General features: G+C 35.8%; 1 protein-coding gene across 1 annotated transcript; it reads right to left on the minus strand.

Moving 5' to 3' along the window:
• Positions 1-24224: 24224 nt before the first annotated feature.
• Positions 24225-26365, minus strand: LOC140745228 (uncharacterized). The gene is made up of 2 exons (XM_073076967.1): positions 26150-26365; positions 24225-25091 (listed from the first exon to the last, which is right to left on the minus strand). Exons 1-2 carry the CDS (start codon positions 26352-26354, stop codon positions 24298-24300), a joined length of 999 nt encoding a protein of 332 aa, XP_072933068.1. The 5' UTR covers positions 26355-26365; the 3' UTR covers positions 24225-24297.
• Positions 26366-26696: the final 331 nt, after the last annotated feature.

Raw genomic sequence — 26696 nt, forward strand, 5'->3', positions numbered from 1 at the left:
ACTTCTTCTTCTTTGTCGTTACACTCTTGGCAGAGCGAATGTGGTCATAATGTCCCTTTTCTTTCCTGGGGGCCTGATATAGCTCACGATGTCTAGTCATTTCTCGCGACTAGCCGATATTGTGCGCTCATGACATGGGCCGTCCACAGCTGACGTGATTTGGTCAGTCCATCGCGTGGGTGACCTCGTGCTCTGATGCAGCTGATAAATTTAAATAACTATTTTGGAAGAATATATCTAAAAAAATTAACGGGTTGCACTCCGGGAATGCCTGCAGAAGTGAAAACTTTAATAATATCATTGTACATTTTTGATATTTTGGAATGGTTAGGGAATAATTTAGCACGAATTGCTTTAATTATCAGTATAAAAATACTATCATTTATGTGGTAAAATACAATATTCATTTATTGCGCTATCGTACACAAACATAAATTTATACACTAGCTGACCCGGCAAACGTTGTGTTGCCATATAAATAAAAAATGTTTAGGGTGAACAATCCTTATCATTTAGGCGTATGAAAAATAGATAGTAGCCGATTCTCAGACCTACTGAATATGCATATAAAATCTGGTGAAAATCGGTAAAGCCGTTTCGGAGGACGGTAACTAACATTGGGACGCGAGATTATTATATACAAAATTAAAAAAATAATACTTTAGAACTACGAGTATTATAATGTCTTACGAATTTTCGATCAGGTCACGTGTCTTGACGCGAGTTTAACATTTTTTACTCATCACAAAAAGTGCGCAACGCTGTTAAAGTTTTCACTTCAATAATTCTAGGAATAAAATATCCAAATAAGATCTATGTTAGTCAATGTAGTAAATGTTTCAATTCACCTCGACAATGCCCCTGACTCTCTGCGGTGTGTAGACAAGATGGCGTCGCATCCCGCTGCCAAAGTTTCATGGTTGTTATGGAGGTTTTCCGACTTTTCTGTAACAAATGCTGAGTTGAGCTCTATTTATAGAATCGCAGTTTTTGGCACGTGTAACCTAATATGCTTTGAAAGCTTATCACGATTGTATTAAACAATTTAGCCAGTGAATCTTCTGTGGTTGACCTGAGGTAGCAATATCTAATCCTATTTGGGATTGACTACAGATAGCCACTTACCATCAGGTGGGCTGTATAGTCGTCTGCTACTCTTACATTATAAAAAAATTGTAATCAACCCCAGATATGATACATTCCTATCTTAGGTCGGCTTCAGACGTATAGCTACCTTGAGGATCAAGTTGAAATGCCTCAGATAAGTAACTTCCTTACCATACCCTTCAAACCAGAACACAGCAGCGCTTAACACTGATGTTATTAGGCAGAAACGTTGGCATTGATGGCCCCTGAGTCGAACTATAAAGGGTTCTACCACCTCCAAAAATGTACTACGAACTACTGTTTTCATTGGCTTATCAATCAAAACTCTCTATGAATCAAAGTAACACAACACAAATCATCATTAGCAAGAACCCTAAAATTAAGTCTTCATCGTGTGCAAAAGCCTTAAATCGTCAAACAGACGCGTACAATGAGTCTTTGTTCTGCAAAATATTGTTCTCCAGATAGAACAATGGTATCACAATACAACGAATGCATGAAAGCATTCGTCGCTTTAATTACTGTTTAATAAGGCGGCTAGGCTAGTCATTTAATGGGCGGTGAAAGTGAAAGTTCTGCGAATTTGTAGATAGTAAATTTGCACGTCCATTTTGCTTAGAAGCAGGAATTTCAAAAGAAATGAGATAAAGAATGGTTTTCTACGGATTTTTCTTGTTTCATGGTTCGACTTGCCTTTTCGTTTAATGGGTAAGGGAGATAAAATGACTCTAAATATTCTTCCTTCGTATAAGTCTATGGCCTTCGGTAGGACTCAAATCCCGAGGTTGATTACCAGCTCCCGAGACTACTTTTTTTAAAAGAGTTGTGTCTCCATAACGAAACACCTTGTGAAGTGGTGGTAGTTGTATTGACATTCAAAAAGCGCTCTGTAAAGAACCTATTTTGAATAAAAAAATTGATTTGATTTGATTTGATTTGATACTATTTTAATATCAGGTGGACTGCATTTTTCTAATAATACTGTAATAGACAGTTATTTCATGTGTGTGAGTGAAACGCGCGTGTGGGCGTAAGCAGGTAATAAGAACTGACAGACTAATCTAATTGCTTAAAATATTTATTTATTTATTATATTGTGTCACTCACACAATTTAGACGAATTCAACGACACCTCATATGTTAAATGGTCAAGCCGTTTGGGCTATATGCCATGCCAATAAATGAGACATACATACATATACACACACAGAACATTACCCTCCGCATTCGGCTAAAAAGAGTGATATTTAGAAAACTTTATAGCAATTAAGCTTTGAAAGCTTCGCGGTCGATAAAACGCACTTTAGCAAGAACAACATTGAAATCAGAATTGACTTTTTAAAAAGCTTACCCGGCGCTCCCCCGGGGTCATTCAATTTGTTTCCGAGATTCCACTTAATCATGTTACTTTGTGACATTTGAAGTCAGTTTTGTTGAAATATAATCTAGAATTATGATCCGAAACATTTTATTTATCTAGTAAATAATAGACGGCATTCAATAATATGTTACAAAAACGAAAGTGCTACAATGAAGAGCAAGTTTTTAGTTAATTTACTACTGGATCTTTCTAATTCACTGATTGGAACGAATCTTTATATTATCCTAAATTACATAATCCTAAATTGCTGAGAAATTTGTTTATTATTCAGCTTTTTATTATTTAGGATTATTAGATGAACATGCAGTCCACCTGATGGTAAGTGACTACTGCCGCCCTTGGACATATGTAATCAACCACAGATAAGATTAGATTCATACTTGAGATCGGTTACAGATACGCCGCTACCCCTGAGAAGAAAGTAATGACTCGGAAAAGGATGACTCCCTTACCACACCCTTTAAACCAGAACACAGCAGCGCTTGATACGGTTATTAGGTAGTAATCGGTGTGGCGGTGGTGCCGTTGTCGAACACAATTTTCCACCTTCAATCGCTGTCGTTTAAGCTTAAACAAAGTTCCTTAAAAGCATTTTCTCAAATACTCAGAGTTTTTAAGTCCTTACATTCACTAAGTTCCCTAGAGAGTCATTCGATTTGTTCCCCTTAGTTTGTTCTAAGTGATTCCGGCCAAAACAAGATTTTGAGGAAAAACAACTGGGATTGAAATGGAATGTTCCTGTAATACATTTACGTCCTTACTTTTGCCCGAAGATATCTAATCTTCATCGTTAACTTAGTTCTTTACTCCACGATACAAGTTTTATAGCCATAATTTATAAAAGCAGTGATATCCTAGCGGATGGAACTCGGACTCTCGATCGAAAGGTCCGAAATTCGAATCCCAGGCATGCACATGCACCTTATTTTGGAAAGTTATATGTTGTGTATTAGAAATTAATTATCACTTGCTTTAACGGTAAAGAAAAACATCGGGAAGAATAGAACATACCTGAGAGATTTAAAAAAAAAATTCTTCACGGTATAGTAAGTCTACTAATGGCCATTGCGGTAGACTATGGCCTAACCCTTCTCATTCTGAGAGGAGACCCGCGCCCAGTAGTTGGACAGTAATGCGCTGTCGACTGTAGTTTATTACGTCCAACAAGTGCAAGATTATTCTAAATCCCTCCCTGAGCAATGAGACAGTACTAGGTTGACGACGAAAGCAAATAGATTTAGTAGTGTCAACACAGTCAAACCGCAGAAAACTCTTTTACCTCTCAATTCTCATTGAAGTCAATGTTTGAAAACTGTTGCACAATTTAATATTAATTAAATACTGAAGTTTGATCAGGACAAAGAAGAAATGAAAAGAGATGGTCCGAATCCAATTAGCGGAGGTTTGGTGCGGTTCGTCGGTTCTCAGTCAAAAAGGACTTTCTACGAAGTTAACCGCAAAATTTTTTGCCCTCCTTTTGTAGATAGGAGGGAAATTTGGAACGAATCCCTGAAATCTTTAAGGGTATTAATGTAAAGGCTATCAAATGACAACCGCAAACAGAATTATATTTTGTCGACTATATCATTGTTAAGACAGGTCGAAACAGAGTTATATTCGGAATTATGGTCCACCTGATAAGTCATTATTGAATACCGTTAATTTTTTAAATTGATACTGAATCCTATTCTGAATTTTACTTGTAGAATTTCACAAATTGCTTCCTTTCTGCTTGTAGTATGTCATGCTGGGAATATATCAGCATTACATATTGCTGCTATAACAGGTGAAATAGGCTGCAATAACGGATGGTGTGGTTTACCGGTTGATTTACTTATTATGTGGGACCGTCTTAGTTCTTGAGAGTGGCAAAACATCTACGATCGGCTTCATGTTTCTACATGACTTTCTCCCCAGTTCTATATGGAACTGGTTGCAGTGACAACTTATCATTAGAAGTACTTTCGTCAAATAATCTAGAGGAAATGGTGAAATCCACCTGTAATTGTTACATTGCGCCATCACTGCTCTATCCGTTCTTGCGTAAAAATAACAGTGTGAAGTACAGTTGAACCACTTGGTTTCTTGGCACAGGATTTATTCAGAGGGTTACGAGGTAACTGGGTTATCGAGTGCAGGGTTAACTGCTGAGCCAAGTGACATTGCCAATGTCTTGTTATGATGACCGTGACACAGCTAAAGATTTTGAAAATGACCTTTATCTCTTTAATTAATATAGCGGTATTGGCAGATAAGCTTCTTGGGGTATCGGCAATTCGCGTTTTGGAAATTACAGCTGCATCAAATTTTGGCGATTCGTATTCGATCGTCGAAATGCACGTTTTATAGATAGCAGTGAGTGTATACAGTTCAGTTCCTAAATCGAGCTTCAAAAAGTTTTGCAACTGTAGCATGTTGAAGGTAGTAGAACTCTTTGTGGTTCGACTCCTGCCACACCTATATCTGCCTCTTAACAGCAGTGTTAAGTGCTGCAGTGTTTTGAAGGGAGAAATACTTTTCCAAGTCGTTCCAGTAACCACTTACCATAAGGTGGACTGCAGCTCGTCTGCTACTCCCACATCCGCATCTAGCTCTCTAAATAAACTGGATGATCGATCGCCGAAATTAAATCATGTTCGCAGGAGCGCATATTGAATAAAGCAACTGTTATTTCTACTTTGGCTTAGAAGCAACATTTGTTGTACATTACTTTTGGGGATGTGTTAAGCGGAAAACTAGTAAGGTGGCGACCAGTTTGTCTTTATGTTAAGTAATACATTGGTATTAAATTTTAGGTAGGACTGTTCTATGTAGAGTCAATTACATAACTTCGTATTGAAGTTTGGAAATGACGTTTGCCGATTTTATTATCACAAAGAAGGAACTATAGTCCATATAATATTACAAACTTTTATTATAAACTCATTTCTACTTTCAAAATAAATGGCCATGATTCTCATCAACCAGCCCTTGAGCTGAAGGTAAATCTTCAACGTAATAAAATCTATCTGCATTTGTTCCAAAACTCGAACCTTCTGATTTGAGGCTTATCGCTGAAGTGCATTGCGGGGAGACGATTGCCAAAACCAAAGTTCAAGGGCATGGATAGGGTGACAGTGATCTTTATATTTTTGAGTTAGAAAATTTCAAATTTGGAACCAATTAGAAGAAGCAACGCATCTGTGGGCTTTAAAGATAAAGATAAAGATAAAGATAATTTATTTGCTTTGAACAGTGAGAAAAGTTGTTACATACAATATTAATAGTCTCTTATTCAGCCTTTTCAAGCATGCAAATTGAATTAAATGAAATGAAATTACATTATATAAAATTAAATTAAATCAAATTAAATTAACTATACAACCCACATTAAATTAAATGGTTTGAAATTTTAATTATTTAGATTAAATTATTATACATTATACAAGGGAATACATTAATTACAATTAATTTAAATGTCAACATCATCATTCAAAAATTCTTTTATATCATAATAAACTGCTGTCAAGAGAAATTGTTTCAGTTTTATTCTAAATTTATTTATTGGCAGTTTTTTGACATAGTCAGGTATTTTATTAAATATTTTAACACACATGCCATATGCATTTCGTTGAAGCAATGAAGTACGTTGTGGTCTATCCAAAACTAGTCTTTGAGTATTTCTAGTGCTGCGTGCATAAACTTGATCTGCTGTTTTAAACAGATTTGTATGTTTTCTTACAAACATGCATACTTCCAAAATGTACATACTAGTCAATGTTAGTATTTTAAGTTTTTGAAATAATGGTTTACACGGCTCATGTGGGGGAACACCTAATATCGCTCGAATACATTTTTTTTGAGCTATAAATACTCTTTGTATATGTGCAGATGAGCCCCATAGTAACAACCCGTATCTGAGATTCGAGGCTATGTAACCGTGATATGCCAGAAGTGCTATCTCAGTTGATGCAGATTGTTGGAGCCTAAAAAGGACATATCTAAATCTATTGAGTTTATTGCAAACCATTTCTATATGATTATACCAGGTTAGACAAGAATCGACCGTTATACCTAGAAATGTGCTATTTTGTACTTCTTTTATTGAGCTTCCTTTGTAATTTATGTTTAGATTTATGTCACGTTTATTTTTGGTCTTGAATCTGATATAATTAGTTTTAGATAGGTTAATATTTAAATTATTATTTGTCAGCCATTTTATTATTACGTCAATAGTTTTGTTAATGTCATATTCAAATTTATTAGTGTCAAAATTACTTTTAGATGTTATAATAATGGAGATGTCATCCGCAAAAAGTATACTACGATGCAATGTTACATTGGGAAGGTCATTGATATATAAGAGAAAAAGTAAGGGCCCTAGTACACTTCCTTGAGGTACGCCACGATTGACATACTTGTAGGATGATTTATATTTTATTAGCTCGTTATTTTCATTTATATTTGTTATTTCAACACATTGTAATCGTTCGGTAATATAAGAAACCATCCATTGTAGCGCATGCCCTCTTATTCCACATTTCTCGAGTTTATGTATTAATATATCATGAGAAACAGAGTCAAAGGCTTTGGACATATCAAGAAATAGAACGATTACATCTTGTTTCATGTCAAGTTTTTTTATAATTTCATTTATCAGATTAAATCCTGCTAACGTGGTTGATTTATTTTTTTGGAATCCATTTTGATCACAATTAATAACATTATTTTTTGTCCAGTAGTTGTCTATCCTAGTGTACATGCATTTTTCGAATATTTTTGCAAATATTGGTGCTAGAGTTATTGGCCTGTAATTATCTAGACTTGTTTTGTCACCTTTTTTGAATATTGGCTTTACTACTGATCTTTGAGTTATCATTACGTCATTATTAGGCATGTGTCTCCTCTCAGAATGAGAAATATTACGGCTATATAGTACCGGGTTTACCGTGCTAGCCAAGTGCGTATTGGTAGACTTCGCATCCCTCTAGTCAACTCACTACTACCACCATTAGGTTTTTTTTTCTCATATTAACGTCACAAAAAAATCCAGAACATCTTCACAAAATGTATGTACATGGTCACACTATTCCAATGTACCATCGCCAACAGAGGATGAGTCGGTTAAGCGAACGTAACTTAAGTTATTGGCATGCGATTCTAGCGCTTAAGACAGGGCTATAGATGGTAAATTGGCATACAGAGTATACTCTATTAAAATGTTAAGTTGTAATATATCCGGCATATTGACATACGAGCATAAGTTTGAAGGTGATAAAACCCTTTGTGGTTTGAGGCACTACCGTCATATCTCAACCTAATAACAAACAGTGTCAAGTGTTGCTATGTTCCGGTTTGAAGGGTGTGGTAAGGGAAACTTTCTACGAGGCGTTCCAACTTAGTCCTCAGGGAAATGTATATGTGGCCAACGTCATGTAGCCATCTAATCTGATCTAAGGGGCAAACTTTGTATGCATTTTGAAGTGTATTGAACCTGTCGTTTTTACGTGACGGTGATAAATATTCACTCTAATCCTTATGCTTTAGCGCTAGAAGTATTATATCAAAGAATATTATTAAGCTATTGCATAGCTTTTATCGCGGGCTTTGAGCGCGGCGACCGAATCGAGAAATTCCGTAACGAAAATAAGTAACACCTTTCAACAACTCGGTTGCCTGGAGACTTGATATCCAACTATCAAGTCTCCAGGCAACCGAGTTGTTGACTGTCAATAGAAAAATATGGATATAATTGAATAAAGTATTATTTTACATTCCTTATTATTTTATTTGATATTGGCGACGAGATGTCGAATGAACTAAAAAATACGTGTGGCACTCGGAGACTGCCGCGGTAAAGCTATTGCATAGCATTTTTTATGCTGTGAAAACGCTCAGAAGGAATTCCAGAAATACAATATATTCTTCCATAATCATCAACATTTACATTAATACATCTTTATCCACTATTTTATCATATCTCCATTATATAAGACATTGCAAATATCAGCTGACATTTCATAACTCCAAGCAAGACTGAACATTCTAAAATATAAAATAGAAAAGTATTTAATAAGTGACATAAAGTATTAACAACCAGCAATATAAATGGATCAATGCGATGTGCCTATGACATTTGGCCGAATGTTACAGGTACATCGCATTTTTCATTAATAAATGCACTTTGTTTATTCATATTTAGAACACTTTGTACACAAATTATTTGTACCCTAAATCATAATGGCGTTTTGATTTTGTGCTGTCAAGTCTGTCAGTTGTAATTGTACGTTTAAAAATAACAAACACTCTTTTACGTTATTTTATCAATCCAGAATTCAACATAGCTTATGTTGATAAAACATATTATTTGGATAATATGGTAATATAATTTTGAATTTTATAATGGGAATATAAAATATACTTCACGCAATTTTAAGATTTCTGCACGGATTATAAAAAAATGTGTATTACTGCCATCTGTGTTCAAGTTGACGAATTAAGGTTATCAAATAAAATAATAAGGAATGTAAAATAATACTTTATTCAATTATATCCATATTTTTCTATTGACAGTCAACAACTCGGTTGCCTGGAGACTTGATAACCAACAGTCCTCCACCGCTATTTTCACTTACACCACCAGGGGCGCCGGCAGCATTTGGTCAAGGTGACGGCGCACCAGTATGCCATTTTCAGTTCTAACTTCATAATGGAGTCTACCTAATCTTCGGATGACGACTCCGAACTCCCATTTAACTCTTGGGTTGGTGTAACTGCGGACTTGTACCTTATCACCTTGTCCGAACTCCTGCGTTGGCGGTGCATTGTAATGTAATCTGGATAGTGGGGCGGATTTCTTAAATAAGGCATGCATATAGGTTCTTAGTGTTCTTACCTCTCTGCCGAACATTAACTGATAAGGTGATAACTCTTTTGTATTAGGTGTACGTCTCAAGCGTGCCTTGACAGTTAACAGTTTATCAAATAAACTTCCGCTCTTGCTGATATAAAAGAACATTCAGGTATTAGCCGATTATTTTCTTTTTGTACATTAAAAATTTAAATTTTAGCTTTGTATATATTTCTTCAAATTCGTACCTGTATTTTATTTCCTCTTCTAAATTTTCTTCTTCTGTAAGCCATTCAATTTTTTCTTGAATCGCGTAGAATTTGTTCAAATTTTCTTGTAAAGAATTCAGTCGTATATTTATTTCTTCAATGTCAATTTTTTCTATTCCCGAAATGTAATTTTCGGTTCGTTTCATTAACCCACATAATGTGGCTCGTATTTCCTTATTGTTTTTTAGTTCATTCGACATTCGTCGCCAATATCAAATAAAATAATAAGGAATGTAAAATAATACTTTATTCAATTATATCCATATTTTTCTATTGACAGTCAACAACTCGGTTGCCTGGAGACTTGATAGTTGGATATCAAGTCTCCAGGCAACCGAGTTGTTGAAAGGTGTTACTTATTTTCGTTACGGAATTTCTCGATTCGGTCGCCGCGCTCAAAGCCCGCGATAAAAGCTATGCAATAGCTTAAAAACAATAAGGAAATACGAGCCACATTACGTGGGTTAATGAAACGAACCGAAAATTACATTTCGGGAATAGAAAAAATTGACATTGAAGAAATAAATATACGACTGAATTCTTTACAAGAAAATTTGAACAAATTCTACGCGATTCAAGAAAAAATTGAATGGCTTACAGAAGAAGAAAATTTAGAAGAGGAAATAAAATACAGGTACGAATTTGAAGAAATATATACAAAGCTAAAATTTAAATTTTTGAATGTACAAAAAGAAAATAATCGGCTAATACCTGAATGTTCTTTTATATCAGCAAGAGCGGAAGTTTTTTGATAAACTGTTAACTGTCAAGGCACGCTTGAGACGTAGTACACCTAATACAAAAGAGTTATCACCTTATCAGTTAATGTTCGGCAGAGAGGTAAGAACCTATATGCCTGCCTTATTTAAGAAATCCGCCCCACTATCCAGATTACATTACAATGCACCGCCAACGCAGGAGTTCGGACAAGGTGATAAGGTACAAGTCCGCAGTTACACCAACCCAAGAGTTAAATGGGAGTTCGGAGTCGTCATCCGAAGATTAGGTAGACTCCATTATGAAGTCAGAACTGAAAATGGCATACTGGTGCGCCGTCACCTTGACCAAATGCTGCCGGCGCCCCTGGTGGTGTAAGTGAAAATAGCGGTGGAGGACTGTTGGATATCAAGTCTCCAGGCAACCGAGTTGTTGACTGTCAATAGAAAAATATGGATATAATTGAATAAAGTATTATTTTACATTCCTTATTATTTTATTTGATAACCTTAATTCGTCAACTTGAACACAGATGGCAGTAATACACATTTTTTTATAATCCGTGCAGAAATCTTAAAATTGCGTGAAGTATATTTTATATTCCATTATAAAATTCAAAATTATATTACCATATTATCCAAATAATATGTTTTATCAACATAAGCTATGTTGAATTCTGGATTGATAAAATAACGTAAAAGAGTGTTTGTTATTTTTAAACGTACAATTACAACTGACAGACTTGACAGCACAAAATCAAAACGCCATTATGATTTATGGTACAAATAATTTGTGTACAAAGTGTTTTAAATATGAATAAACAAAGTGCATTTATTAATGAAAAATGCGATGTACCTGTAACATTCAGCCAAATGTCACAGGCACATCGCATTGATCCATTTATATTGCTGGTTGTTAATACTTTACGTCACTTATTAAATACTTTTCTATTTTATATTTTAGAATGTTCAGTCTTGCTTGGAGTTATGAAATGTCAGCTAATATTTACAATGTCTTATATAATAGAGATATGATAAAATAGTGGATAAAGATGTATTAATGTAAATGTTGATGATTATGGAAGAATATATTGTATTTCTGGAATTCCCTCTGAGCGTTTTCATAGCATAAAAAATGCTATGCAATAGCTTTACCGCGGCAGTCTCCGAGTGCCACACGTATTTTTTTTAAATTACAGCCTACCTAAGAATTTAAACAGAATAACTTATGCCAATAATAATTGTAATTTAAAATGGCATTTCTATTTCCTTCTCGCTCACTTTCTCTAATATGTGAGCGAAAAAAATGCTGTTATTTTGAATACATTCTTTATTGCAACAAGTGGTACTCATAAACATTCTGAGCATGAAGCAATTTTTTTTGACAAATGACTGTCGACTACATGCTTAATACAGTCACGTTTTGCAAAGTTGTCCAAGGTACCCACATTCATTCGTATTCGTATGAAATCTTCTTGGGTAACAAGTTTAAATAAAGGTTCGGTGAAACTAACGCGAACTTTGTCGCTACAAGAATATACTTTTAAGAAAAATTGTATAAGTATTATATTATTATTATTCATCTGGCTCATTTTTTCGATCGTTTTCGAGTTTAGCGATTTAATTTAATTAGTAGTATAACTTAAAGAAATTGAAAAATTAATTTAGTGAATAGTAGAAGGATAATAATTAGACGCATTGAAGGATATAATGAGTATATAAGGCGTTCTAGCTTACGAATAGTCCACAGTAGGAGCACGGAAACACTGGTCAACCATAGGATTCTAATATTATAATCAATTCCAGATTAGAAAGTGGATTCCACATACTATTAATAAAAATACGTCCTCATTTTTCCCGACAGCGGAGGGTAATGATTTTCGAACGTATGCACAATGCACATATGTGTATGTCGCATTCTTTCGCACACCCTAAATCTCAAAGAGCAAATTTTTTTTAATTTTATTGTGTAAAGCATTTAGTACACTAGGTCAATAACAATACATACAGTTCAATTAAATGCTACATTTACAGGTGTTACACATGTCAAACATAAATAATAGTTAGGATTAATAATAAAGTATTAAAGGTAACTGATATTGAGATTAAGACGAATGCAATTATGTCGAAATTAACAATCAATAATAATAATAATAATCAAGTCATTATATAATAATAATAATAATAAGGAAAATTATGACAATTTTTATCATCAAAGTACTCTTTAATCGTATAGAAGCATTTTTTAGCTGGCTAATTTTTGACTAAATTCCTGAATTTTATATAGTTGTGGCCTTTAAAGTCATCCGGAATTTTATTATATATGTTAATAGCCATATTAAAACTATTTTTGGCAGTCACTGATAGTTTTGTCATGGGTCGATATAATCTATGGATGTTCAGTGTCCGCGCTTTCCGAGTGTACATATTTTTCTCTTCCTGGAAGAGTACTTTGTGTTTGTAGACGAACGAACAGACGTCTAAAATGTATAAACATGTTAGGGTTAATATTTTGTATTTCAGAAATAATGGGCGGCATGAGTCTGCTTTTTATTGCATTTTAAAGAGAGTTTCATAAAAAAACAGTATAAGAAATATCCTTTCCGCTTGAAGTTAGCGTTCAGTTGAACAGAGCTTTAACAGCATCGTTAAAAATATTGCACACTGAAACCCAAAATAGAGTTTTAACACAATATAAAAACTTCGGGAACGAAATGGCAACCATTTCCATTTTGTGTGGAAGATAAAAAGTACTTATTGCATTTCTCGATTTCATTACGAATTCATTATTTTAATTGCAGTTTCTGAAATATTTTATCGTGTAATATGAAGGAGCTTTTTGAAAATATAATGTATATTGGATATTTAAATTAATATTTCTGATTTACGGTTGTATTAATGTGTAAAAATATTATTTATTTACTGGTTTTTTGCATAGTATAACTTTTTTACAGTATCTTGTACCCCTTGCTTCGTTCGATAAGATGACGTACTCATATGTGTGTTTTAAGGTAGGGACAAATATGTATCCCGCGTCGAACAAATGCGTATTGGTAGACTTCACATACCTTTGAAAATTTTTGTAAGATTGCTCAGGTACGCAGATAATTAATTTCTGATACGCACATAACTTTTCAATATCAGTGCGTGCCTGAGAATTGAACCTTGAATCCCTCGATCAAAAGACCGAGTTTCTTAACCACTAGGCTATCTTACCTTTTACTCTAAAATCATGGAATAAAGAAATTAAAACAGCGAAAATGTGCCTAAGAAAGAATTGCTAGCGTTCATAACGTGACGTCACTAACACTGGTTCGATTTGTTCCATACAAATTAAAAATACAGACTAATATATAAACGTTGTTCATGCCTATAATTGGCACTCATACGAACCTTATATTATTAATACTACTATAGTGTACTTTTAAGTACTATATAATGTATTGTGTGTGTTGCTGTTGGCATGTAAATAAATAAATAAATAAATAAACACTGAACTTGGTTTGGACGTGTTCCAACTCATAAATATTTAACCAGCAAGGTTACTCCAAGTTGTAGTCAATGGCCACGCAATCTACTTGGTATTTAGCCTGTATTTTTAGCCTGGATTAAGTTACTCAAAGCACTGCGTGGAACGTAAAAATCTAGACGAAAGTATTGTGTAGTCATAAAAATTTAGACAGAAATTCCCTGGGAGCTATGACGTCATAGTCATATATGAAGTTAAGGAGTTGTATGGGTTGTCCTTGTAGTTCCGAGACCAGAATAGGGCTACGGTATCCCCTGCCTGTAGTAAGAGGCGACTAAAAGGGAGCTTCCGGGGTTGTAGGCGGCAAGATTGGGAGGTCAGCCGTCCGGCAAGCAACTTTGGGAAGGACGGCGGTGTGTGTGGTCGCATACCGTTGTAATTACCAAATGTGTGGCGTGACCTGAAGCTCACTGAGAGGCGGAGCCCGAAAGAGCAACGCGTTCAGAGGCCTCTGGTTGCGTTCCGTAGGAGATCCCGGAGTCCTCTTGGCAACGTAGAGGACGGCCACGGGTTTTAGTGTGGTAAGAATCCCACGTAACACTGTGTTTCCCACGGCACCGGGTACCTAGTACCTAGTATGGGAGTGGTATCTTAAAGGTGGTAGAACCCTTTGTGGTTCGACTTCGGCGGCACCACCGCCATACCTATTTCTACCTCATAGCAGCAGTGTCAAGCGCTGCTATGTCCTGGTCTGAAGGGTGTGATAAGGGATTCATACTTTTCCGAGGCGTTCCAGCATAGTCCTCACGGGTAGTAGCGTACCTGTGGCCGACCTCAGGTATAAATATCTATACCTACCTGGGGTTGATTACAGATGTCCATGGGCGGCAGTTACTTACCATCAGGTGGACCGCATCTGGTCTGCTATTCCTATATTATATAAAAAACACCTCCCTGTTCAAACCATACTTTTCTATCACATTTCATTTGCTGCTTCAATGGTTAAAAAATACTGCTTCATTTTTCACTCTTTGCTTTCAAGCCTTAAAAAGTCAAAGAATTAACGTAAGATAATTAGCAGCCATCAGCTGACCCGTGACGTCAGCTTAACGAAGCCTTTCTGGACGTATTCCAACTGGCAAATTGCAGTCAAGGGTGATTTGGAGGGTTGTGTATAATTCTCTCTTTAATAATATTGTTTGTTACATTTGATCTTGATGTAACACATGTATTTGTACATTTGACATGTTACATTTGAGCAAACAACCAATTGCTGTCCCACTGCTGGGCAGAAGTCTCCTCTCACTGTGAAAGGGGAGTAGGCTATAGTCCGTCGTTCTGGCTAAGTGCAAATTAACTTCATGACATGACATAAAGACATGTGAAGACTTTATGTCATGTCATGTATTCCATGTCGTTTATGACATGTAGAAATTAATTATCACCTGCTTAAACGGTGAAAGAAAACATCGTGAGGAAACCTGCATACCTTAGAGATTTATAAAAAAAAAGTCTTAAAGGTATTTGAAGTCTACCAATACGCACTTGGCCAGCGCGGTGGACTGCACTGGAGTGGATCTAATCCTTCTCATTCTGAGAGGACCCGTGCCCAGTAGTGGGACAATAATGGGTTGATGATGATGATAATGTCTGTAAGAATTTGTTTTTGAAACAGGCTACCGTTGAGAACCCGAAAAGCATAACTTAAAATGCAATTTTTAATTTTTCCTTCAATATATAAGCTTGTACTCTGGGCCACATTGATTTTTTTAAAATACAAACGGACAGATACTGATTGAGGCCTCCAGTGACCCCAGAGCTGGAGCTTATCTCGGCCAGCAAATTAGTTTGTCAATTCAGCGAGGTAATGCTGCTACTATCTTGGGTACACTTCCTTGGGACAGCGATTTGGCTCATTTATTTTTATTATAAAATATTTGTGTTAATCTTAGTAGTTTTAGTTTAAATATTGTTTAATTGTATTGTAGTTTAGTTTAGTTTTACTGTATGGTATTGTATTGTATTGTACCTCTGAATAAATAAACTTAACAGAGTTAAAACAGACTGACAGTAATTTTAATTGGAGGTACGCGGGCGATGTATTGAAGCTCCGGATGCGAGCTAAGAATTGCGACCCGAGCTAAGTATTTTCATAACATATCTTAGTCACTTACATTCGAACTCGCTTATTAATAATTATGCTTATTAATAACCAATATTTTGGTTACCAGCGATTGATGTTTACCAACTTATGCGTACGAGAAATTGACAAATTTTGATCTTAGGTGGGCAAAATGGCATCTGTGAAAAGTATTCAAGCGCTTTATATAAGAGTGAGGAAAAGCTCTCCGACCTAACATTGAATTTAAACTTAGCCTCACCTCAGAATCCACTTCCACTACCTTCAGTTGCCTGTAGTGGATGCCAAGGTTCATAGCTCACGGCCCTTTAGGTCGAGCCATGGTTCGAGTCGCCCTTGGCATCTGCTGCGAGCGTTCATTCACCTATCGATTTTGTTGACCGAGTCGTATGTCATAGACTGTGGTACAGAGATGCTACTTTGTTTTCGTATGTAGGGTGAAATACTTTTGTTATAATGTCTATTTTCGCCCATAAGTTTGAGTGGAATTTAGATTAAGTATGAGTTAAATAAGGTTTTGTAAATACTATATAAACTTGTACAATATTTAATTTTTAAGATGTAAATTTGCTCACGTATGGAGTTTCTTTCGGCGCTAGATAGATTGCTGACGATTAAAAATATATCTACATTAATCGATTTTGAATAAATGTGGTTTGAATTTGAATAAGTCGATAGAACTATAATGGGTCGAGCGGCGAGGTACCATAGTCACATTTATTTAACGTGAAACAATTGACGCTGCGTTTCTAGGGTGTGGATGTCGACTGACTTACATGAGGCGATCTTAGTGCCCAGTACCCTTACCATGAGTTTTTACGTTTTCACAAATATGACTGTTATGGCATTTACGTATTTGCCCATACAATTTCCAATCAGCGCCCCTAGCTCTCTGTATTGCGAACATGTGAGGTAGACAAAAATACTTGAGCACTTACTTATTGTTACGTTTACTCAGTCTACTAAGCAAACGGAACAGAAGAATGGATTGAATTAATGTATTGATTGAATTGGATTAATTATTTTCCGATTAGAGGAGTTAAGCAAAATGATTTCGTCCTCCATGAGGATCTATCGATGCAGGCTTTAAACCACATCTCGTCTTTCATAATCTATGTACAGTGACCTATTTAAGGCCAAGCTTTGAACAGATTGGATATCACTGCGGAGCGGAAATAAATCTCTAATAATAGAAAATATGGTTCGATTCTTCGTAACTCTGATATAGTATTTTGGTTTCCTTTAATAAAGAAGACAAAATAATACGTTATGTTATATATTAGCTAACTAGTACTTTACTAGGAAAACTTACAGCAGGTTTCAAGTTCAATCTTACATTATGGAGGTCTGGGAATCCAGCACCTAATTTTTCAGTCATGCTCCTTTAGGAATAATTATCAAATTTGTACGGCCGTTATTATTAACCAATCTATCCAATGTTTTGGCCGAAGACCGACATTTGACAATTATGTTCCGTTTACTAGAAATTGTCAAATTAAGATCACTTGTCTACAAAAAATAAGGGATTGGTTATTAATAAACAGCGTAAGTGGAGAAAGAACTAAAAGATGTGATTGTTATCAATCCGCAATGTGCCAGCGCATCCTGCTACACAATTTTAATTTTGGAGCACATTCTACTACGCTCCTGTACCCTTACCAGGAGTTTTTACGATTCAATAAATATGACTGTTTTGGTATTTGTTTACGTATGTGGCCAATACGATTTCCTAGTTCTGACACAATCCGCTAGGGGCGCTGATTGAAATTTGTATGAGCAAATACGTAAACAAATACCAAAACAGTCATATTTATCGAAACGTAAAAACTCCTGGTAAGGCCAGAGTGGTAAGAGTACTGTAAAGCGATTTTTTCATATATAAGTACATTCATTTTGGAAATATATCTATAAACATTTTGTTCCCAAAATACAATAGCGGTTCCTTTCAACAGCGAAGATTATTTGGCTGAATGAATAAGCTTCTGAAAGCTCAAGTTCAATATGTCTTGGAAAGCTTCCAACGAAGCAAGTTCAGTGTTACGAAGGCTTCGCTGCGATGAATGAGTAGCTGCGATACCCTGACATTGATTTTGGTTACACAAGCAAAAGATATAACTTTGTTCTGAATACTTTTTGTCTAAACAAGGTAATAATTTCTGAGTGTATGTATGTATTTGGTTTTTTCATTAATATAGGAGCAGCAGACGAGCATGTAGTCTACCTGATGGTAAGTGGCTACTGACGCCCATGGACACCTGTAATCAACCCCACGTAGGATTGGATTTTCTTACCTGAGGTCGGTCATAGATGCGCCGCTATGTCTGAGGACTAAGCTGGAACGCCTTAGATAAGTATGTCTCCCTTACAACACCCTTCAAACCAGAACACAGCAGCGCTTAACACTGCTGTTATTAGGCAGAAATAGGTGTGGCGCCGGAGTCGAACTACCTTCAACACTTGAAACGCCATCCACGCAAGGGTACACGTGCCAGTTATAGAGAAAAACCTAATAGGTTTTGAATATAGGTCACAAAACATAGTGTAAAGAATTCTAGTTTACAACATTAATACAGTTCAAGAAAACTCGGTCACACAAAAACCAGTGTAAACGAGAAAAACGAGAAAACTCGTCTTTTTTCCCGCTTTCTAGAATTGAATTCTGGATTTTCCTTGCTTTCACTATTTTCCGCTTTTCGTCATGCTTTATTTTTCATATACACTCTTCGTTGTAGGAAAGATTTCAGGCAAAATAATTCGAGATTCCAATTTATGAAGGAACATTTTTTTAACATCAAAATTTCGATCTGGAAAACATGTGATTCGTATGTGCCGCTGTAAACATCTTTGAAAGGTGTGTAAGGAGACATTATTTCAACTTAATATTAGGGATAGTAACAACGCATCTGTGGCCAACCTCAGGTAGGTGTCTGATCTTATCTGGGGTTGAATACAGATGTCTGCAGTACTACTTACCATCAGGTGGACTGTTTGCTCGTCTGCTATTCATATATTATTAAAAAAATCGATTTGAAAATGAAGAACTATACTATTTCCATTTCTTTATTTTCTTGATGACAGTTCTTTGTAGTGTTGTGACCAAATAAGCAATGATATCGATCACATATATTTATGATATGTATTTTGAACGACGACACATACAACAAAGCTTACGGCGTAACGTAAGAAAAATAAGTCAATTTACTGACGTTAATAAATGTTGAGAAGAGCTCATCGATTGACAGTGACGATTCATCAAATTTTGATTAAAATAAATAAATAAAGATTACCTGTCGTAATAATTATTTCGCTTCATTGTTGAGTACCTACCTATATCTACTTATTTTACAACAGCAAATTTTAAAGAAGTAGGCATTATCAATGAAAAATTTATAAGTGTAACATCTTAAAATGAAATATCTTTATATATATATATATACGAGTATATTTCTTATGTACGTGTGTATGTCACTGAACTCCTCCTAAACAACTGGACTGATTTTGATGAAATTTGTTGTGTGTGTTCAAGGGGACTTGAGAATGGTTTAGATTAACAATTTAGTCCGTGGGAAAAGGTTTTTTTAATTAATTTTTAATTCATAAGTAGTTATAGAATCGGAAACTATGCATTCGATCAAGTGATGATCTTTAGCAAAGTTGTTGTCCAAGAGCGCACGAGGGTTTGGGAGTTGGTAAGACCAATTTTCGACAGATGGCACCACTGTCATTCCAATGCAGGTACAAATTTTCCGTTTTATGTATGTCATATTATTTCTTTTAAATGAGGGCGAAGCCGCGGGCACCACTAGTAATGTTATAAGTATATGTAATACTAGCTGACCCGGCAAACTTTGTCAAAATCTATTTATCAAATATATTTCATATAAAATATTGCCTATGTTACTCGTGGATAATGTAGCTTTCGAATGGTGAAAGAATTTTTAAAATCGGTCCAGTACTTTTTGAGCCTATTCATTACAAACAAACAAACAAACAAAGTTTTTCTCTTAATAATATTAGTATATATAATATTATACTCGTAGTTACTAAATTTGTATAAAAGTATCTGGCAGTAGTTTAGTTTCTTATATTTTGTAAAAAAAGGGTCTGTTATCGTGTTACGTTTATCGTTATATCTCCTATAGTAATCATTATGTGTAGCACATCACTTCTTTTCCATGAAGTACAGTATTATCTGTGTGATATTTTAAAGTAAACAACACAAAATTACATAGGCGTCAATCTGTCATCGAGAAAATAAATAAAAGGAAATAGTATAGTGATTCGACACACACGTTCGACTGACAAATTTTTGCCTGATACTGAAATCATACTCTCCTGTGTTTAGGTGTGAAGGATCAAAAAACTAAGAAGTATATCATTTTGCGGTTAGTGAACAAAAGTTGGTATGAAACCACAAATCCAGATTTAGAGATGGCAAGTGTATATCATCACCATCATCATCAACATATTACTGCCCCATAGCTGGCCACGGATCTCCTCTCAGAATGAGAAGAATTAGGCCATAGTCCACCGCGCTGGCCTAGTGCGTATTGATAGATTTCACATGCCCTTGTGTACATAAAACATAGATTAGTAAAGATACTTCGCCGCCTTGAAATTGAATGAAGCCACAAACGGCTTATTAGTAAGTTCTTTTTTTGAATTCTTGACAAATAAAAACATTTTTAGAGAAAGTTTACGAAGAAATACCTAATACTGCGTAATTTACATAATAAATAAATAATTATTTCATATATTTTAGGGACATTTTAGCACGGAGACGTGGCAAAACTTTTTTACGCAACTATTTCAATTCTCAAAACTGGGTACATTTTCTTGTTAGAGGTGAGTAATCTTTACTAATCTATGACATAAAAAGGTAAAAAGGTGTGCATTAAATGTGTAAAATATATTTCGCGAAATTCAAATAGTTTTTATGTTAAAACGCTCAAATCTTGATAAAACATACAGTAAAAATAAATAAATCTTAATAACCTAACTTCACAATTTACAATGTATCCATCCATCTAAGAATCATAAATCTTGTCAAGTTCAGATGTTATGCAAATTTCTATTGTAACAAAACTTTCTTCGTGTAGACTTTTTGCAGATCTGTTTTTGTGACTTGACATTCGTAAGATATGCTCGCGAATTTAAATTAAAGATTTGTTTTTGTATGAAGGTGGTAGAACCCTTTGTGGTTCGACTCCGGCGGCACCACCGCCACCCCTATAACAGCCTCATAACAGCAATGTTAAGTGCTACTGTGTTCTGGTTTGAAACATGTGGTACGGGCGACATACTTTTTAAGGCGTTCAAGCTTAGTCCTCACGGGTAGCAGCGCATTTGTGGCCGACCTCAGGTAGGAATCTTATCTTATCTGAAGTTGATTACAGATGAGCATGGATGACAGTAGCCACTTACCATCAGGTAGACTGCATGCACGACTGCTACTCTAATATTATAAACATACTAGGTAACCCGGCAAACGTTATGTTGCCATATAAATAAAAAAAATGTTAAGGGCGAACAACCCTTATCACTTAGGGGTATGAAAAATACATAGTAGCCGATTCTCAGATATACTGAATATGCATATAAAATTTGGTGAAAATCGGTAAAGACGTTTTGGAGGAGTACGGTAACTAACATTGTGACACGAGAATTTTATATATAGGATAGTATACTTAGCAATCAAAACCACTCGTTACTATTACTCATGAATAAAATATGAACAAAGAAACGATATATAATTTTGTTTGTAGAGCAAGATCCGTGTCAAAAGTTGAATCAATGACCGGCCACAGAGGCCACTGACACAATATTGACTTTCGTATACCAATCCTTACTAATGCTACAAATGCGAAAGTTAGTTTCTTTGTTTGTTTCTAGGGTTCCGTACCTAAAGGGTGAAAACGGAACACTTTTACTAAGACTTCGCTGTCTGTCCGTCTGTTAGTCTGTCACAGTGTTCTATCTCCTGAACCGTAAAAGATAGACACCTGATTTTTTACATGGTACGTAAAAGAGTGGTCGCTATGACAACAAATACCAAAAACAAATCAAATAAATGGGAGTTGCCATACAAAAAAAGTAAAAAGTATTGATGGCTAGGAACCCTCCGTGTGCGAGTTGGACTCGTACTTGGCCAATATTTATTTCGCCTTCACGTCTTTACTACCAAACTACCAAAATATATTACGTTAAAGGTAAGAAGGTTTTTAAAAAAATATAAAACTATAATTTAAAATAGAATTATATAATAATATATATAATTATATATAATTATATATATATATATATATATATATATATATATATATATATATATATATATATATAATTTTTAAAACATAAAATTTTAAATCTTATATATAAAATTCTCGTGTCCCAATGTTAGTTACCGTACTCCTCCGAAACGGCTTTACCGATTTTCAACAAATTTTACATGCATATTCAGTAGGTCTGAGAATCGGCTACTATCTATTTTTCATACCCTAAGTGATAAGGATATAATACCCTTAGCATTTTTCTATTTATATAGCAAAACACGTTTACCGGGTCAGCTAGTACGAATATATATTCGTCGAGTATATACTCGACGAATATATATTACCTCTCTTCTTTGGGAAGTTGGAATTACATTAAGCTACATTACATTACTGCTTAAAACATTCCAAAATATTTACATAAATCGCTAAACGGTAACATTTAAATATATTTCTTTGGGATTCAAAAATTTGGGAATAAAAAAAAATCTCATTATGTACAGAGAACGCCAACTTTGAGCACCAGTTTTGAAAATAACTTATTTGAGAACCTACGACATAAGCGATTCTAACCTAAACCGCTGATAAGGAATTTTTAACTCTATATATTAATATTACGGGTCAATTTTCGTAGTCAAACCAATCAGTTATGCTCTTCTAAATTTTCTTCTACAACTAAATGATCATAACTGGGTTGAGCTACGATCAATTATAGACTCTATCTTAAAACATTAGTGTTGAATATATCTTGCCGTATAAAATAGATATGTCAAAATTTTTTCACACTCGACGTAACGTGTATGTGTCCATTCTCACGTACCACGTCCACAAAAAACTCCATTTTAATTTTTTTGCATATATCTTATATATATAATTCTCGTGTCACAATTTTAGTAAACGTACTCCTCCGAAACGGCTTTACCGATTTTCACCAAATTTTATATGCATATTCAGTAGGTCTGAGAATCGACTACTATCTATTTTTCATACCCCTAAGTGATAAGGGTTGTTCACGCTTAACATTTTTTTATTTATATGGCGACACAACGTTTGCCGGGTCAGCTAGTATAATATAAGAGTAGCAGATGAACAAGCAGTCCATCCGATGGTAAGTGGCTAGATCAGCTCATGGATATCTGTAATCAACCGCATATAAGATTAGATTCCTTTCCTTCCTTCAACGTTTTAGCAAGTGAAAAATCGGAGATTCGTGCCTGGGATTTGAACCTCGGACCCCTCGACCAAGGGGCAGAGTTTCTTAACCACTAGGTTATCATAGCGTTAACAATAAAAAAATACATAATTTTCTTCAAAGCGACCGAAGCGACATTTTGCCATCCAAATCAAGTTTAAACGATAATAACCACATCTCAACCGCAAGGTAACCATTGCCGATTTTGCGATTATTTTGTCGCTGCTCCATGGTACGTGTGAATAGGCTAAGGCTTTTGTCAAAGGGAAATTCGGTTTCGTGTAAATGAACTTTTCCATTTATTACAAGGATGGTTGAGTGACTGACAGGAGTTGTAATGTATCAGAGATTGGGTTTTGTATCTTCGTGAATATATTGTGACTTTAGGATTATTTTCGTCGGCAAGACTGTTGGGCAGAGACCCTCTCACAGGGTATTAGAAGAAAACGTATATGCTCTTTTTAGGATTCCATACCTAAAGGGTAAAAACGGAACCCTACTAAGCCTCCGCTGTCTGTCCGACTGCTGTCTATCTCTTACCGTAATAAAAATACACTTGATTTTTTCACAGAATATGTATAACAATAACAATAAATACTAAAAATAAAAAAAGTTGAAAATTTGGTGACACTTGCATTTGGCCAATTATTTATATTAGTGAAGTTGCAAATGTGCATACAATTCACCTGATTGTCAATTCTCAATCAACCGATAAGTTTAGATTCCTACCAGAGGTTGGCAACAGAGGATGATGTTTTCGTACCAAGGAGGCTCCGAATGAATAGGAATAGAAATTAGAAATATACGTATTTAATTAGAACTGATATAGAAAGTTAAATAAAAGCTTATAAATAAATCGAGAAAAAAATTTAATGATAAAAATTTTTGAAGTATTACATTTTTTCCATTATTCTTAGCATAGTAGTTATCTACCCAAAGGATAAAGATCGCCTTGTACCTGCCATGCCGGAATAAAAGGATGGTTCCCGTGTCCGTCATACAGCCAATCTAATTTGACACTCCATTCGGGGTAAGCGTATTCATAGTATAGACCTGGCCATATGTCCGCGTAAGCATAAATCCATGTGACATAGTACCGTAAGTCCGTGAATACCATAATCCTGTCTTCATTGTAGCGGATCTCGAAACATCCCAAACCGACCAGGTAGTTGCCAGCGAACAGTCCACCACCATTGGGAACACCGGAGAACCTCTTCACGTTCTTGACACAAATAAACTTACCCCACCACTTCGGCAGATACTTCGAGCAATCGACAATTTCTCTCTTGAAGGCTTCAGCGTAGAAGATCTTGTAGTTTTCCTTCACGTGTTCCAAGTATTCGAAGCCGGAGCCGGCAAACGTGATCTTGTTAGTGAGCTCCATATGTTTTGAAGTCAAGTACGACCGATATGCGTACTGGTATCGAGCTGGTAGCGTGGGGTAAATGTAAATTTGGTCCCAGCTATAAATTATACATATATCGTGCCTTGGTACGTGGGTTCCTCGTGGTCCGTGCTGATGTTCAGGGTTGTTGCTCCTCGGAAAAAGTCGCCAGACACGCCACACACGGTATCTGTACGGCGTGTTGAACAAGCCTCCTCGTCCTAACGCCCAAATCCTAAGGTCTCGTTGTCTGTGCATGTGAGGGTCGATAAAGTTCGCAGATGTTATCAAAATTCGGCGATTCATTATAACAGCGGTCCCAAGGGGTACAAAATCTGTAATGAATTTAATGTCAATCAAAATGACATGAATATCGATATTCTGTTCATACGCATGAAATGGTCTCGGCGAAGATAAAGTCGAAACACAGACTACAGTGTTAGCACTGTGGCGCCATCTCTTGTTGAGTAGCGGGAAGCTACATCGGTGTAAAGATATGGTTATCGGCTGACTTAAATATGAGGCGAATATGATTTTTTTTTATATTATAGAAGTAGCAGACGAGCATGCAGTCCACCTAATGATAAGTGGGTACTGCCGCCCATGGACATCTGTAATCAACCCCAGATAGGATTAGATATTCCTTCTGAGGTCGGCCACATATGCGCCGCTACCCAGAGGACTAAGCTGAAACGCCTCGGAAAAGTATGTCTCCACTACCATATCCTTCAAAACGGAACACAGCAGCGCCTAACACTGGCGTTATTAGGTGTGGCGGTGGTGCCGCCGGAGTCGAACCTTAGTCCTCAGGAGTGGCATCGCGTCCGTAATCACCTTCAGATAGAAACCCTTATCTATATGGAGTTGGTTACAGATGTTGACGGGCGGCAGTTTATACTTCAGTATTTTAATTCAAGATATAATTATAGATTAAAAAGAATCAAAAACACTACCAATGTTTTGAACTCATTTTTACGAATCATATGAGCCCAAACTCGAGTTATTTGCTAGTAACCACTGAAGAGTTCCTTTAGCAACTTCTGGCTCTAACGTTAGATCAGCTCTAACACGCTAAATTATATCTATCTATATATAAGTCACGTTTTCCTTTCCTGTCAAAGCACGTATGTCAATACGCAAGTAATTTTGAAAAATCAGAGCTGCGTGACTCGTATTTGAACCTCGGACACCTCGATCGAGAAACTGGCTTTTAACTATTACTGCTTTGAAACGAATACAAGCTGTTTAATGTTATGGAGTGTCTCCGCTTCTTTTTTATAACGAAATACCTAGTGAAGTGGTAGATGTAATGACATTAAGTGCTCTGCAAGGAACCTATACGGAATTTAAAAAATGATTTGATTTTGATATATTTGTTTAAAAAAGTTCAAACCAATGGATATGCCAGCTATAACATGCAAGTGTCGCCTGTTAGATATATCAATCCAATCCCAATGATGAAACCAGAGTCTGAGTTCCTCCCACTCCGCGATCTGCCATCGGAAGAAGCTCTGCCGTGGGGTTTTATCTGTCCTATGCGGCGGTAGGGTCGTAGACACTGTGTCCCAGTAAGCCAAAGTTTGGTGTAAAGTGCTCATCAAAATCCACCTGAAATTATAGTTTTTGCTTAGTTTTTTAGGGTTCCGTACCCAAACGGTAAAATCGGAACCCTATTACTAAGACTTCGCTGTCTGTCCGTCTGTCACAGGGCTCTATCTCTGGAACCGTAAAAGATAGACACTTGACATTTTTACAGATGATGCATAACGGTGGCCGTTATAACAACAAATACTAAACATAAAAATAAAAGTTGAATACAAAAAGGTATGGTTGGTATGGGGACACATACAACAAACTGCAAATCGATATTTTTCCAACTAACTTTCGAACCGTTATAGGTAGACAGTTCAAATTTTCACAATGTGTGTACTTAAATGGCT

This window comes from Epargyreus clarus, unplaced genomic scaffold (assembly GCF_041222505.1).
Source record: "Epargyreus clarus isolate Ecla_fem2 unplaced genomic scaffold, WU_Ecla_fem_2.2 ptg000002l, whole genome shotgun sequence".
NCBI lineage: Eukaryota > Metazoa > Arthropoda > Insecta > Lepidoptera > Hesperiidae > Epargyreus > Epargyreus clarus.